This window comes from Platalea leucorodia (genome assembly GCF_965183815.1).
Source record: "Platalea leucorodia genome assembly, chromosome: 6".
Lineage (NCBI taxonomy): Eukaryota > Metazoa > Chordata > Aves > Pelecaniformes > Threskiornithidae > Platalea > Platalea leucorodia.
The window spans coordinates 67,858,732-67,876,107 of NC_138828.1; the positions used below are offsets into that span (position 1 = coordinate 67,858,732).

At 38.2% G+C, this 17,376-nt stretch overlaps 1 protein-coding gene across 8 annotated transcripts in view; it reads left to right on the forward strand.

The window, feature by feature from the left end:
• Window positions 1–17,376, forward strand: part of KCNIP4 (potassium voltage-gated channel interacting protein 4) — a gene marked incomplete at both ends in the record, with an annotated part of 467,162 nt that overhangs the window by 334,016 nt on the left and 115,770 nt on the right. For 2 of the 8 annotated variants that reach the window (XM_082315065.1, XM_082315069.1), the window contains one exon: window positions 16,739–16,850. The exons of the other annotated variants lie outside the window; for them this stretch is intronic. In XM_082315065.1, the coding sequence (XP_082171191.1) occupies window positions 16,739–16,850 (112 nt within the window). Of the gene's footprint in view, window positions 1–16,738; window positions 16,851–17,376 lie in introns of those variants that run through there. 8 annotated transcript variants of the gene reach the window in all.

Here is a 17,376-nt window from a genome sequence, read left to right on the forward strand (position 1 = left end):
AGATGTAAACCCACACTTTAGTTTCACTTACTTTGCTTTATTAATCTGAAATAAACTAGACTAGGATAAAGCTTCTTAGAATTTTGGAACTTCATTAAAGACGTTTCAGCTTCCAAGCGAAGAGAAAACCTTACTTTCTTCTATTTTGTATAGGAATATTTCCATTTGAAGTAAGATTTTCAGGCTCTGTACTGCTGTCTCCTCTGTACAGAGCAATGGACACAAACCAAAGCAGTGACAGATAAAACACGGCTGAGAAACTGACAGGGTTTTGTCTGTCTCTTTAGACAGCTTGATTCTTCTTTGTTGCACCTTACGAAAAAAACAGACTTAATGTTATAGGAGGGTCAATACTTGTCCTCACTGGCAAATGGTACATTCTGGAATCGGAGTTTATTCAGAAGAAAAACTGTAGTGCATTACTGGGGGAGGGATGTGGAGGATGGAGATAACTCTCCTTATAAAGGTGGATCCTGAATTTCGCCAAGGGCTTCTTTGCCCCTACATCTGCACTGCTAGTAAACATTGTTGACTCTATATATGGCCACATATATACACCTGGAGTTTAATTAGACTGATTAAGTATTAGATTTGGAGGCTTGGTGGGCTAGTTGTCTGGAGCAGAAACTTAGTAATGCTGGTAACTTAGAAGCAAGGACATTTTATTTTAGTTTTGTTTTTTTTACTTTAAGATTTTAATCAACTGTTTGTCAGTAGCTGCAGCTACTAACAAAGGAGCAGTGACTATTGAAAGGGTGGGGTATACTTCAGTGATACCTAGTAATTCCAGAAAGGTGAGCACTACCAACCTTTTAAAAAATAAAGATAGAATCACCAAATATGATAAAGTTGCATGGTCTTCCTTGGTTTGAGCTAATCCTCCAGAGATTTTTACGGCTAAACTACTTGAATCTGGTTTTCTGCCTGACTTCTGTTGGGTTTCTTTTCCTTTCCTTCAGTCCAGTTTTGTAAAGCATAACCAGTTTGTCTTTGCTAAGCAGCAGAAGTGAACTACAGAATTAAACAAAGCACAACCAGAACTGTTGTTGTGTCAGCAGTGGTGTCTGGTGAGTCTGATGTGTCCCCAAATGTACAGAATTGGAAACTGAAGCGTTTTTATCTGTTAGCAGAAAAAGGCTTTAATTGGCAGATCATGATCTGCTAACAGATAAAAATACAGTGGTGGTGGAAGGAAGAAGCAGCTGATCAGCAAGCACAATGAAGATATGTCTTCCATTAAATTTAGAAGCAGGTTGGTACTTGCTGTTCATTATAAATTGGTTTGCAACTTGGGGGGAAAAATAAAGAGATTTAACAGATGTAGATAGTCACTCTTTTATAAAGTGCTGGAGGCACAGCTAGAATGATTACAGCTGTGTGAGAAAGGCTGCTCTTAGTTCTCAAGGAAAATGAAAACAACAGATAAAAGGTGGCAGATGGATGAAAGTGGCATAATATTTTATGGACCTAAGTTCCTGAGATATTTCAGTGCAATAACAATATAAATCTTCTTTAGCATTTATTCTGCAATTGGCTAGCATTCAAAAAATGAAAAATGTATTAACTTCTGTCTGTTATAGTGTGTACAAACAGATTGCCAGTGATGCACAAGTATTTTGTGTTTATCTTATAAGCATAGTTTTTGGTTAATATGGCTCAGATCTCTCTTCTCAAACATTCATGGCGTACTTACTTGTATATTAAAGGTTATAGTGAAATAGAAAATCTTTTCCTTGACTCTCCTATTAAATTTACCAGTAGTCATGTGGAAAATTTGCTGATGTAGATGATGTATTTTTTCCTTATGGGTGTGACTGCAATGTAGCCTTGGAAGGGAGCAAGAGCAACAGCCTCCATGTAAATGCAGTTCCCAAGAGAAAGAGTGTGATTTCTTCCAGGTCTTTCTCAAACAGCTTCATGGCCAGTTGCAGCTCCTCAAGCAGCTCGCTCTCCCCAGGGAACTGGCCTTTGAGCATGGGCAGATAAACTCCTGGGCTGGGGGATGCACTCCGACACGTGCATCCTTAAATTAGAAGTACCATACTAAGGACCTGATGTTTTCTTCCATGAATTTTTAAGTGTCCACCTTGAGACATATTTTTTCTAGCTTTCCTAACTGTTTTTTCTCCTAATTGTTTGTCTGTTTGCTGTGATATTGTGATCCAATCAGTTTATTTTACAAGTTTTTAAAAAGTACATTAGCATAGGTGGATGCATTTTTTTTATACATGCTCTTCCTGAGTCTCTCAAAGTACCTTTTAGATGCCAGATATATATTTACCTACTGTCAGTCTACATCTTTAATATATACTTGCACTACTGAAATAAAGTATTGCTTATAAATATCCTAGAGGGGTTTGGTTGAAGTACAGGAGTAGAGAAAGAAATGTAAAGGTTCTACACAGGTTATCTAGCTCACCCCTGTCTAAAGGGAATAAAAATTTACGATTCATTAATAGTTTGGGTTTTTTCTATCTCTTGAGTCTAACAGACTTAGCAGCCTGTTACCATATGTTTCTTGGTTTTGGTTTTCTTAAGCAAAAAAAAAAAAATCAACACAAACTTTCCCTCATTCATCACCCTAAAGATGATGTTTTCAAACTTTAAACTTCTAAATTCTAATCCTAGATTACAGTGTTAGGATTTAAGGGCATTAGTAATTTTGCCCAGGAGCAAAAGGCTGGTTTTACAAAGTAAGTCTTAAAAAATATGAAAATCCTGTGTCTTCTAACAGAAATCACCAACTTTACCAGTGAACTATATAGGATAGGAATTGATGTATTTTGGTATATGTTGGTACATGCAGTGTCTGAGGTTTTTGAAGTATATTTCATGCTATATTTATGTATAAGAGCAGTGTCTGTTTAAAGATTGACTTTTCTACATGTTAAAATTCAAACACCTGCACAGGAATGTTATTTGAATTGTACAGAGGGAGAAAAGGATAAGCAACAAAAAACCTCCAAATTTGAACCAAGAAACTCTCAAGACAGTCACCTTTAAAAAAAAAAAAGTGCACAGAAACTTGAAAAGCTTTTCTTAGTGTTAATAATTCTCTTACTGCTGTTTTTGTGTTCTTTTGTACATCGGGTCATGATTCTGGCTGAAAAATGATTTTCAACATTTATTTTACTGCTGGGCAGTTGATAGCTCAGGGCACAAAATGAAAATAATAAGGTGAAAGCTAAACTCTCACTCAAAGTGTGAGTCACTAAAAAGAACTAAAAAGAGTATACTGTACCAAATTACTCGGGTCACTGGCCACCAATTACTTCATAGAGCAATGTGCAGCGATGCCTGGGACCATGTGTCTAGCTTCAATCTCTTTATTCTTTGCAAAAGAGCTCTTGATGCTTTTCAGAATGCTGCAGATACTCCTAAAACATTGGACAATTATCCCCTGTACTAAGTGGTGATACCTGCTGTTTCTTCTTTTGCTTCAGGAAAACTGTATGGCACAGATCATTGGACCAAGACCGTGGATAGGGCTGCAGCTGGGGTTTGGCATCTGGATCTGGTACTCTGAGGGTGTTCATGACCCTCTTCCTCTTCCCACAAGTGGGCTAAAACTGACCCTGTCAAATACAGTCTGAGAACTTCTACTCACCCTTACTGCTTGTCAGCACAGAGCATACTCTGTAAAATATTGATTTAACCACCAGAAAGCTTGGAAATGCAAAAGTGAGCTGAACACCCCTCCTCCACGCCTGGAGTATATTAATTTTGTTTTCACTAGAGATTGACGGTTCCAGAGAGGCTGCAGTTGTAGGGACTGTTCCTTAACTTTTGTGTCTTGCTTTTTTGAAACTTGCCTTTTGCTGATACGTGTTCCTGAAGAGTAAAAAAAAACACCTTAGTTTTGTGTCAGCCCCTCCTTTTATTCCTAACCTCCTTCAGAAACGCCCCGTGTAAGTAGTACCTTGGAAAAAAGACAATATCTTGACTTATTTATTTTTTGACAAATTAAATTTTTAAGAAAGATCTTGATACATACATGCTTTTAAACTTAGTGATCCATAGAGAATCTTTCCAAGTAATCTAGTATCTAGGGTTTGGGATGGGGAGAAATTATCATATTTGTTTAAACTGTTTAACTATTTTTGCATTTTTTTCCTCCATCTACACTAAAAAGCTTTATGGTTCTTAACTCATTAATATCACTGAGAAGCTTCTTTGGGGATCAGAAATGCCCTCGCTCTGCTAAATGGGAACCTCAGTTCAACAAATAAGGCAGCAAGTATTGCTTAACCTTTACTGCAGTTGCATTCCCTTTTCCCCCAAACAATTAAAAGTGAAAGAAAACAACCTTTTGGCAGTGAAGGAGAGAGACGGCCGCTGTGTTCTGTTAGCTTGCGACTCAGAGCAGATATCATATGTATCTCTCTTGGTATGCTAGACAGTGTAATTCATTAGGAAGAAAAAATGTACTAGACTTGAATTCACGAAGAGAATTTACTGGCTGGCTGAGCACCATATAATATAAACTTAACTTCTTCCTACAGCCAGGATCCAAATCTGAAAATGTGAGGAATACCTTTCAGATGTACTAGTTCTATAAACATGTCCTGTATACTTATGTTAAGAAGTGTAAATCAGGATTAATCTTTAAAACACATTAAAAATACAAAGCTGGATTAAACTGTTTTTCTGCTACTGCATGTGAGCATACAGGCTGTGTATCTCGTTGAATCCCATACAATAAGGAACCTTGTTGCTGCTTGGCTACTGCTTTTCTTTGCATGAATCTGGTATGACAGCAAGTTTTGACTTTGTCTTGCAATATCTTTGTGCTGGCTATGTTAGTTAAAACCTGCCCAGGATTTGTTTCCTTGCTTGCCTGCTCTTTCACCATTAGAATCTGTCCTTTGTCCTTCTCCTGAGCCTGCACAGGGTTGCTAGTCTTGGACTACAACCATGAGATCAGTACTCAAAAGTGAAATAAGCACTGTCTGCAAAGTATCTTGAGGACAAAGGCTCCGCTTTCTTTTTTGTTGTTGGTTTTGTCAGGTTATTTTTTGTCTGACTTAACAATCTGTGAAAGCTCACACAGTATCAGACAAGCACCAAAGCAAGTGCAGAAAGGACAATGTGCTAGGGGGGACAGAGCAACAAACTGTCAGACTTGTTCAGGCAGCCTTGGAACAGCCTAATTATTCTCCAGTGTACCACAGAGTTGCTTCGGTGAAAGACACAGTGTGTCTTACTGTCATAAAGAAAGATCTCTAAGAATAAGTTTGAAAATAAACATTACCAAAACAAGCATCAGTTGCAGTGCGGGAATGGACTGAAGTCTTGGCACACTCTTGGGGTACCTCAACTGAAATACAAGTTCCTGAAAACTAAGGGCATACATGGGCATCTAATTTTGGGGGGAAAGAGGTGCTGAAATTTATTTGGTTTTGAGTAATAAACAAGATAAAATGTTATGAAATATTTAATATTATTTTTATGAGAGGAGGATGTTAATGAAATGCTAAGGCTATGGCTGGCTGTCTTATACAATCTTGCTCATGACTAATTGAACTCTACCTAAAAACTAGTTACTAATTTTTTTCCATATAACTGTTTTGCCTAATTAGAGTGAGTTCAGAAAAGAGCAGCATGATTGGAAAGCTAGAAAAATTGCTTCTGAGAAGATTAGAGAAATTAAAATTCATAGCCTGGTGCAAAGATGATTATTGGGGGGAAATGATTCCTGAAGTATTAATAGCAGCAAAAATATTCTCGGTCTTAAAAATGGCTGAAAATGGCTTTTAAATGTTTTAAAAATCCAGCCAGCTCCAAATCACATTGTTTTAACAGGAGGAAGACATGCAGGGTTCTCATTTATGGAATTTGGGTATGGCCACATGCATGTCAAGAAGCATGTGAAAATGAACTTCTCATGACTCAAAAACCTGCTGTACATAATGGAATATCTGCTTATCGAAGTTGTAAGCATGGATAGTATAGAGGCTGTGGTAAACCCTGCAAAGCTACTAAAGAAGAAAAGATTTGATCCCTTCAATAGCATAACACAATCAAAAGTGGTGTCTAAAGTTTTGTTGGAGGTTTAAGATAGTGTCCTTCTGTATTTTGTTGCTTCCCTCATTTCAGCATCTACAAGAACTTCATGATGCTGCAGTTAGTTGGACATTACAATGCTTCCTCAAGGAAGAGCTGTAACCTTCCTTTTACTTACTTAAGTTATAACAAGGCGTTGTAAGCTCATCACTCCCTTCAGGGTTTGGTTTTATACTGCTGCTGCTTTCCAGAATGCTAGAACAGCGAAACTGCTGGAGCAGATAATTTTTCATTGTGTTGTATGGATCCTCAAATATCACTGTAGGTTCCTACATTGGGACAGGGCTGTAAGCCAAGAAGAAACTGCATTAGGAGCTGAGAAACATTGTTATGATATTTCTTCTAATCCTTTCCACATAATTTTTTTTTTCCTCTCTTTTGTGAAAAAATGGGAGTCTAGCTCACAAAACCTTTCAATTTCCTGAACTATTAGTACTCTGCCTAACTTATACTTTTGATGGGGGAATTAGAAGGCTTTAGGAGCCTCTGAGATTCCCAATAGAGTGAAAGCTCTGAGGGAAGAAAAAAGCACTGTGTCCAGATGGCTTTTGAATATCTCCAAGGAGGCAGACTCCACAGCCTCTCTGGGCAACCTGTGCCAGTGTTTGGTCACCCTCACAGTGAAAAAGTGTGATATACATTGATGAGATCCCCCCTGAGCCTTCTCTTCTCCAGGCCGAACAATCCCAGCTCTCTCAGCCTTTCCTCACAGAAGAGATACCCTAGTCCCTTAGACATCTTTGTTGCCCTTTGCTGGACTCTGTCTAATATGCCCATGTCTCCCCTGTACTGGGAACTGGGCACAGTAATCCAGGTGTGGCTTCATCTGACAAGGCATCTTTTTTTATCAATGGTAAAAAATAAACAATGGTATGCTTCAGAAGCTGTTAATAAATCAAACAATAATGTATAAGCAAATGCTATGGACTCATTCTGAATATTGCATAGTTTTGAATGGTAACCACGTGTTGCAGATCTGTAGTCAAATCTATACATATGTTATATACAGTCCAAGTCTTATATATACCTAAGGGACAGGATTGTGATTAGAGAGGTTTTTTGGTTACATTTCTTGAGTCTGCTGCAGCCATGTAATATGGGTTAATTTATTGTAGCTCATCTTTATAGGACAGATACACTCATCTTCTAACAAGTACATCAAATGTAGAAATATGTCAGCCACTTCAGACTTCATTTACAATACTTTCCTGTTGCTATGGAAAAATACAGTGCTTCACCTTTCTAAAAGCTGAGGAGAGAAATAGAACATTTATTGTACACGGGTTATTTTATGTCAGAAAGGTGTGTTGCAAGAAAAGAGCTGCACAGTAGCTATGTTCTTATGATTGTGTTTAATAATACATTTTTTTTTCTTCAGTTGCTAAACATTCATTGAACCGTAGGGAGCCAGACATACCAGTTTTGAAACAGAGGTGTTGCACAGGATAGGTTGAGGATTTTAAGTTGATAAATGGTTGGTTTGGAGGTTGGGATGGTGAATATTCCTGTTGGTTACTAGAATGTTAGCTTTTATTACTAGCATACACGGTTCATTTGTTTTCTCATTCATCATGGCAGAAAACATCTGTCCCTTTCTTTAGGAATTCATCTGAGGCCATCTAACTGCATGGTCCATAAAAATATAGCTTCCTAGATGTATGGGCAAGCATAAGTGGATATATTCATAATTTGGTTAACAGAAAATGACTGGATGTGGAGCTGTGAATGCTGCTATTTTGTCCCATCATTTCTACTAGCTTGATCTGTAGGCCTCCCAGTAGTTCCTTGTTTGCATAAATAAAAATGTTGATGATGGTATCCTCTTACTTCAATGTATAATTACAAAAATATCAGTGAAAGAAGGAAATCAGCAGGTCAGACACTGCTGTTACTGTGTTCTTTCCAAATGTGAAAAGACTGAAGAAGAGGAGGGTCGTGCAGGAAAGAAATTATGTTTTGTTATAAGTAGAAAAAACATGTCTTACGTGTAATGTTAGTCAAAAGAATGGATGGGAATTAAAAATGTACAGGTGAGGCATGCCTTGGGCTTGAGCTTTCTTAAAAATACTCTTAGCACTCCCGTTCAAGTAGTTCAATGGCCAGAGAAACAACAATCATTTAATTTTAGAGCCAACCTACAGCAAGCTTTTTTGGGGGCAAATTTACTTTCACTGATGATTCTCTGCTGGTTAGGTTAATCCAGTCTGAGCTTTATGATAACACTGCTGTATTATAACTAATAAAGTAGTTGGGTTTGACTGGCCCCTGGTAGTTCCATTACACTGCACTTCTCTATAGACATACATTTATGCTTACAAACTTGGTAGCAGCAATTTCTGCTGCTGCAAGATCAAATATGATTTAATATAAAAAGAAAAATAGGTCTGTAGGCTGAAGACATAGTCACATAATTTAGAGATAATTTTGTTTGTCAAACAAGCCAGTGGGCTTTGCAGTAAAACAAACCAGAATTTCATTACTTACTATTACTAAATGTAATTTAACCTTGTTTAGGAAAGCGATAGCCTCTCTGTAATGCTTTGCTAAAGCTTAATAAATTAAAATGCTACTGTTACTCCCATGGCCATGCTGTTTAATTTACAATCCACTTGCACAATAGCTATTTTAAGCCTAATTGTATAACATGCTAGATGAATTAATTTTATAGAAAAATGAAACCACCTGTAGCTGTTATGTCATGAGGGGTGTTGGTAATGGTTGTCTTGTGGGATTCTTTTCAACTCTTGTTTTCAGATCAGTAATGGCAGCAGTCCTTTGATTTAGATCAAAGCAAGAACAAAAGCTTCTTAGGAGCAAGTGAGAGTCAGAAGGTGAAAATGAAAAGGGAAAAAAGTAATAAAATCCCATACCACAGCCTAGAACCAGACTACTAAAACAAGGAAATCAAATTTATACAGCTATAGCTGCAATATTATTTTAATGTAATTTACTTCTAAGTATGAGACCAAACCTTCAGAAGCTTGGATATCATATTTTGGCCCTTGATTACAAACCAGTGAATCTTATCTTGCCTGTACAGGTGTTGAATTTTTTCTTTCTCAGCCTATATTCACTTAGAGTCATTAAAGATCTAGCGCACTTAGTGTAAATATTAAAGATGATATATGAAGCCTGACAAATTTAATCTTGGGTAATTACACTCTACCTAGCTCTTCTAACTAGTGAAAGTTTCCCTGCAATTTCAGTTGGATAAGTAAACTGCTAGTGCAATATTGTGCTCTGCAGTAGCCACAGCACTGATGAGACAAAGTGATTCCATACATTAGTCTCGTTTTTCTAAGCATTTTATGAAAATTACACAATGTTCTGTGATTAGCTGTAGCAGCCTATGCAGGAGGTGTCACATTCAAAAAATATTAATTCTTTTACCCTGAGAATAGTTCTTGAAAGGATATGCGTAAATTAATTGCTTCTCCTGGTTCCCTAAATGTTTTCTAATGGAAATATTTTCTTCTGCAGATCTAAGATAGAAACTTTTCTGTGTAGAAAACTGTAGATTATTGCCCGTGAACAGATTTCTTACTGGCTAACTAATAGGAGAATTTAGTTAGTTTTCTACCAGTTGATTTTCCTAATAAGCTCAGGTATGGCGTGAACAAGAAGCTGAAGCTTAGCAGTTCATCTGACTTGTACATAGGTGCCCTTTCTGTGTTTATTTGACAATTTCTTTCTCTTCTGGCTGACTGATATTTCCCTCTGGAAAAAGAGTACCGAAAGAAGAGCAGCTAATTAATACTTCCAAATTTTGTTTCTATTTCTAACTCATCAGCAGTTTCCCTTTTCAGCTATGTTGGGAGAAAATATCAAATAGAGTCTAATGAACTATTACTGCTAGCCAATTAAGACTCTCCCCCGCCCCGTCCCCCCTTGCCCTGTAAATTAGTTACAACACTGGGCAGATTTCATCACTTATGAAAGCAGTATAATTCAAGTCAATTAGTGAATAAACATAGAATAGAATCATACAATTGTTAAGGTTGGAAAAGACCCTTAAGATCAAGTCCAACCGTTAACCTATCATTGCCAAGTCCACAACTAAACCATGTCCTCAAGCACCACGTTTACCAGTCTTTCAAATACCTCCAAGGAGGGAGACTCAACCACTTCCCTGGGCAGCCTGTTCTAATGCCTGACTACCCTTTCGGTGAAGCAGTTTCTTCCTACTATCCAACCTAAACTTCCCCTGACGCACCTTGAGGCCATTTCCTCTCATCCTATCGCTTGTTACTCAGGAAAAGAGACCGACCCCCACCTTGCTACAACCTCCTTTCAGGTAGTTGTAGAGAGCAATAAGGTCTCCCCTCAGCCTCTTCTTCTCCAGACTAAACAACCCCAGTTCCCTCAGCTGCTCCTCAGAAGACTTGTGCTCTAGACCCTTCACCAGCTTTGTTGCCCTCCTCTGGACACGCTCCAGCACCTCGATGTCCTTCTTGGAGTGAGGGGTCCAAAACTGAACACAGTACTCGAGGTGCAGCCTCACCAATGCCGAGTACAGGGGCACTATCACCTCCCTGGTCCTGCTGGCCACGCTATTCCTGATACAGGCCAGGGTGCCCTTGGCCCTCTTGGCCACCTGAGCACACTGCTGGCTCATGTTCAGCCGGCTGTCAACCAGCACCCCCAGGTCCTTTTCTGCCGGGCAGCTCTCCAGCCACTCTTCCCCCAGCCTGTAGCGTTGCATGGGGTTGTTGTGACCCAAGTGCAAGACCTGGCACTTAGCTGTATTGAATCTCATACAGATGGCACTGGCCCAACAATTCAGCCTGTCCAGGTCCCTCTGTAGAGCCTTCCTTCCCTCCAGCAGATTGGCACTTCCCCCCAACTTGGTGTCATCTGCAAACTTACTGGGGGTGCATTCAATCCCCTCATCCAGATCATCAATGAAGATGTTGAACAGGACCGGCCCCAACACTGAGCCCTGGGGAACACCACTTGTGACTGGCTGCCAACTGGATTTGACTCCATTCACCACCACTCTCTGGGCTCGGCCATCCAGCCAGTTTTTAACCCAACACAGAGTGCACTTATCCAAGCCATGAGCAGTCAGTTTCTCCAGGAGAATGCTGTGGGAGACAGTGTCAAAGGCCTTACTAAAGTCCAGGTAGACAATATCCACATCCTTTCGCTCATCCACTAAGCAGGTCACCTTGTCATAGGAGATCAGGTTAGTCAAGCAGGACCTGCCTTTCATAAACCCGTGCTGGCTGAGCCCGATTCCCTGGTTGTCCCACACGTGCCACGTAATGGCACTCAAGATGTTCTGCTCCATGACCTTCCCCAGCACCAAGGTCAGGCTGACAGGCCTGTAGTTCCCCGGATCCTCCTTCCGACCCTTCTTGTAGAGGGGTGTCACGTTTGCTAGTTTCCAGTCATCTGGGACCTCCCCAGTTAACCAGGACTGCTGAGAAATGATAGAGAGTGGCTTGGCAAGCTCCTCTGCCAGCTCTCTCAGTATCCTCGGGTGGATCCCGTCTGGCCCCATGGACTTGTGCGCATTCGGGTGGAGGAGCATCTCAGTGACTGCCACCTCTTCGAAAACTGAGGCTTTGTTCTGCATCCTATCTCCATCTCCCAGCTCAGGGGCCCGAAAACCCCAGGGATGACCAGTCTGACTATTAAAGACTGAGGCAAAGAAGGCATTAAGTACCTCTGCCTTCTCCTCATCCTTTGTGGCAATGTTTCCCTCCGCATCCAACAAAGGATGGAGATTCTCCCTAGCCCTCCTTTTGTCACTGATAATACATCCTTGCCTTGAAAACTGTTAAATTTTGATCAGCCCCATTCCACATTAGACAACAGCAAATCCAGAATGTCTGCACAGAAATGAAAATCATTATAAGTATGAAGAGATTTCTCTTTCAGAAAAGCCTGAGAAGACTGATGCTGTTTACAAGATGTTAAAATATAGTGGAAAGACATAAGACGCTTCAATGTATTTGGGATCAGGTAGGCATTCATATTTCTCTAGTGTCATGTACAAAAGCCAGAAGAAATTGAAAAGAGGAAGAGTTTATAAGTTACAGTGAAAACTTCTTGTAAGCATTAAAATAAAAATAAAATAAGTAAAATAAAAATTTTTTATGAAAGCTAAAGCAATTAAAAGGAAAATGCATACTTTATTTTACTGTGCTAATTACAGTGACAGGATATAGTTAAAACCTAAGAGTTTACTGGAATTAAACTAGTTTACCAACGTATATAAAAGAAGTATGATAATACCAGACAATTTTGAAAGAACTGTGTAATCATATAAAATTATAGGGAAATTTTATATTCTAATACACTAACACAGAATTTTTATTTAGCTATTTTTAGGATTTCAAAATGGTTTATTTCTTAACTGTTCAATTCATAGCATCCTACATGTTGCTTTCAAGCATTTGCTTCTTCTTGTGATGTGTTAAATTAGGTAGAATATTGTTTGTTTTGAAATGGCAGATCTTCTCTGCTTTTGGTCAATTTTGAAATTATTAAAATTCAATTTCCCATATCTAAGCTTTATAAATAATATTTCGGAGTATTTTTTTCTTCTTCCAAGAAGTAGGGGAAAATTGTAGGTATCCTCCAAGCATACAGCAATCAGATCTAAAATTTAGTTAGTACGTAATACACTGTCATATTTAAGGTGTCTTTTTTATATTAATTGCATTCCATACATAAATCATGCTTTTTACAACAGTTAGAGTAGCCAATAATTACTTGGGATTGTTTGTGGAAAAATGTAAGGACTCCAGAATGGAATTGCTCTTGTAGACAAGATCTGTTTTGGCAGATTGACTCTGTCCAGTTCAGAACTCACTTAGGATCTGTGCTTCCAGAGATAAGATATATCTCCTTCAGCACTTCAACACAGGTTTCTCTTGTCTATTTACTTAGGAGAGAAAAACTTGTCCTTCTTTTTATGCTTGTACAGGTAATCACCAGGGGAAGGAATTGGCAGGAGCAGGTCCATGGCCATGAACTCCTTTACTCTATCCTTTGAGGAATGCCATGCCTTGCCATGCATCTGCACGCACCACAGCCTTGTGCTGCAGCAAATACTCCCCTTACTTTTTGGAGGGGAAATCAGCCTAATGCTATATTTTTGTGTGCATGTTTATTGCTAATTCAAGAGTGCTCTATATTGAAGATTAGTACTAACGTAGTTATGCTTTCCCATAATTAATTGTTCAGTAAACCCACAGGGTGATAGTGCCTGAGTTTCCAGCAAATAATAAACGTTTTGCTTCAAATCTTTGCGGAGAGGAATTTACAGTCAGTGAAGATGCACTGTTTAGATGGGATAGCTTCCTAACAATGCTACACTTTTTTTTTTCTTCCCCTATGCAATTTATTGAAAAATCAAAAGAAAGTTTGGGCAAACTTACATATATTACTAAATCACCACCAGAATGCATTGCAAAGTCAAAAATGAAAGCAGGAATTAGGGAAAGACAACAAGCCAGAGCAATGCTTGGATATTACAAGATGTCAGCCCCTGGTTTCAGTGCTTCATGTAAAGAATGGTGGTTTCTTTTATATCCTGGGGCTTGGCACTGATGAAAAATTTCTTTTCTTCAAACAGCTTTTAAAATTTTCTTGTAGTGTCAATACAGGCACTCCATAAGGACATGTCACAGAAATATTTATTTTGAAATAATTGAACAAAATACAAAGTGAGAGAGAGAAATTACACTTTACTATGAATTTAGGAAGGGATCAGAATATGAAGTGATGCCCTATATATAACTGAATTTTATTATCTCCTTGTTCAAGATTGATTTAATTTTCAAATGCTTTGAGGCACAGAATTTTTTTGATTGAACCATTTCCAGAAGAATTCACCTTTGTAAGTGACACTGTTGTTTGAATCTGCTACGTGGTGTATTGAAGGAAATGTTTTGTACATCACTTCCTGTTCCTTTCCACATAGTTTCTTATCCTTATTGCTTTACTTTTCAGAGCTAAGACTTGGAGATTCACAAAGTCTGTGATTCTCCTAAATTAGAGAACTATAATGAGAAACAACAGGAAAAGTCTACTTTTTTAAAGGAGGTAATCTTTGAAGTTAGTAATCAGTTACATTAATTCAACTGGATGTTATCAGGTTAATTATTTTTCTTTAAAAATTTTTCTGTGACTTGTCTGCTGTGCAGGTAGAATTGGCCTCTAAAACTCATCAAATTCATAATCTCTTTCCCTTTCATTTTTCAGAAGGGATCCAGGTCTCTCTTCTTATGTGAAAGCAAAAAACAAAACACTGGTTATGGCTGACACCACGTCTCGCTGGGTAGCTTTCTGTGTGTGGGTAGGCACATTCAGTGGTGGAGTAGAAGGGTCCCTGATCCCAAGAGTGGACAACTCAAGAACACAATGTAGCCTGGACCTACAGCATGAAAGGGGAATGTAGACTGACAGATTTCTCCATTTTAATAGTTTCCCCTGATACTGTTTATTAACAATAAATAAGGCCTCTTCCATTGTTTGTTTGCATTGTATTAGGATTATTGTTTCTGTAATACCTGTAAAACAATATAGACCAAAGTTCCCATCCTGGGATAACATTAAGCCTTGAAATATCATGAACATTTGGCCGTGCTTCATCATTTGAGAAAAAGAAGAAAAATTAGAGAAAAAGATAAAAATAAATAGGAGTAAACTGAAGGAGAAAATAGAAGTCAGAGATAACAATGAGTTAAGATGAACATTTCAGTGCCTTAAGAGGAGAAGATGATATGGAATAACTAGAAATTGAAAAGACGAAACAAAATGTTAGGTTTTTTTTAAAAGGACTAGAACTTAACATGAAAATATATTGAATAATTATTTTACAATATAAGGCAAAGGTAATGACGTATTTGGAAGGTGCAAATGTGGGATAGTGTATTTGGTTTTATTTATTTTTATTGTGCTTTCCTCTTAGACACCGTTTTAGCTCTACAGGTTAAGAGGGAAAGGAACTGACATTGAGGTTGAGAGCATATATAAATAATACAGAACTCATTACATTCTAGTATTAAATACCTAGAAACGCAAAATCAAAGAATATTGTTATTTATATATTGCCTAGATATAACATAAAATCAACTGAAGTACACGTGATTTTTCAAACGAACAAAAATATGCAGATTCTAGAGTTCTGCCTATATGGAAAAATCCGTAACTCCAATTAGTTATTGTAATTCAATACAGACAGCCTTCAAAGAAAAACAAAAAAAGCTGATAGTAAATTGGAGATTACATTTTGCTTTCTCTATGCGGTAGTCCATAAACAATAGACTGTTAACATTAAAATTTGTTATTATGCTGATTTAAAATTATAATGGTTTTCTGAACAAACATAAAAGTTTCTGAGCTTCTCGAAAGTTAGTAAAAGTTGTTTCTAATGGAAAGAGTTAAGCAACCTAAGATGAGTGGTCAATATAGGACATAATTTACAAGATTGTTTTTAGTGTTAGATCATATGTGTTTCTTTAGTAATAAGGGTGTCTAAAATTATTTTTTCTGAGACTTCACTTTATTGTAGTGCCCTGTGTACCAGTGGACAGGATTTAGTTAAATTATTAGGATGGGCACAAGAATAAGCATTTAGGCCTAACATTATAATATTTACGCATGTCCTGAATAAATATTCTTCAGAGCCTATTCTTCACCCTGGGTATCCTCTTGATAATCACATTAATGAACTCAGGACAATTAGTTTTATACAGACTATCCAATAAATCAGCTGGGATCGTAAGCCTCTTTTCTTTTTCCCCTGATGCATTTCCTGGGCAAGATCTTCCCAGGAGCTGTGGAAAATGCCTAATTCCCATTCATATATATCAGAGTTTGGGGTCTGGCACTTCTAGATTCACATCCTTAGACAGAAAAGGACTGTTTTTTTCTTAATCAATAAATAATACATTCTTCCTGGCTACGGAACAGGGGTTTGGGCAGTGCATGTCTCCTTGACAGCACTGTATTTTGCTAGCTGGAGGCACTGATCGTGCTGATGTGTATTTCTTTAATTTCCATTCTCATTTCCACTGAAGATTCTAATTAGATTCTGGTGATGCTTAAGAAGAGGAAGGGACAGTGTTTCTGTGAACATTATTCTTTCTAATGAAGAGGGCAGTAGTTTTCTGACATTCAGCATTTAGCACACGTGAAAACAGATGTCTGTCTTTAGCAAACTGTCATTTGTCAAACTTAACAAAAATTGTGGTAAGGCTGAGGAAAGGCTGCAAAGCTGGGGGAGAATCACAAAGCCTGGGTCTGGAAGCACTGGAGTGCAGAGTGCTGATAGCAGCGTGCTCCCTGGTGCAAGTTTCCAGGGAGCATTTCTTCTTGGCACTGACACAGCCAAGTCTCCAGCTCTGACACAGATGTTCCTCCAGCAGCTCTGAAGTAACGCTGCTCGACGGATACAATGTCACACCCAGGGGTTCGTGGTCCACCTCAGCTTTCTAAGAGGACTCGCTACTGATGAAATCAAATGCTTAGAGAAGCATGAGATGCGAGGCTTTATCTGATATTTTGTCTCAGCTAGAGTGGCTGGTGAATTGCTACAGCTCAGTGCAGTGCTGCTTTATACCTCTGCAACTTTCTTCAAAGCAAACTCTTGGTCAAATCTTCTAATTTCCCTCTGATTGCAAACTAGTGTGAAGACTGGAATGATTTGCCTGTTGGAAGAATGTTGACTCTCGAGTGGGAGTCGGAGGGACTGCAAACAGTGGGTATTGTTGTGATTATATTTGCATCTCTGAAGCTGCTTCATTTGCTGGGACTGATTGATTTTTCAGAAGGTAAAGTGGTCACTTGTGGTTTGTGCTGTTTGTAGGTGTGATGTCTGATCTGCTAAAATAGACTTAGAGAGCATCAGGTATAAAAGCTGTGAAATGAAAAGGCTTGAAAAGTGAAAATAACATTCAGACTGAAAATCCTGGTTTGCTTCTGCTGGTTTTACTATGTTATTGTAAAACAGAAGTAGATGGTAGCATAAGATTTGTATTTTAGAATGAATTGCCCAGTGTCTGTGAGTGGATGTTGATTAGAAAGACTGAAAACAGTGAACATAATGCCTATCTGTCAGTTGCCTTTGAAAGCTGTTCACTGCTACAAAACTTGATAGATTAAGTGGATCTTAGTTCAGTTCACATTTGTAACATGCTTTGCTCTTCTGATTTATGATGCAATTAGAGTTTTGTTCTGTATCAGTATTTGTGTGTTAAAAATCTATTTCATAGACATTTCATAAATAGCAAAATACTGTCAATACAGCATAAGCTTTAGGATCAAGTCTACTCGACACCTTTCATAAAAAGGCATAGA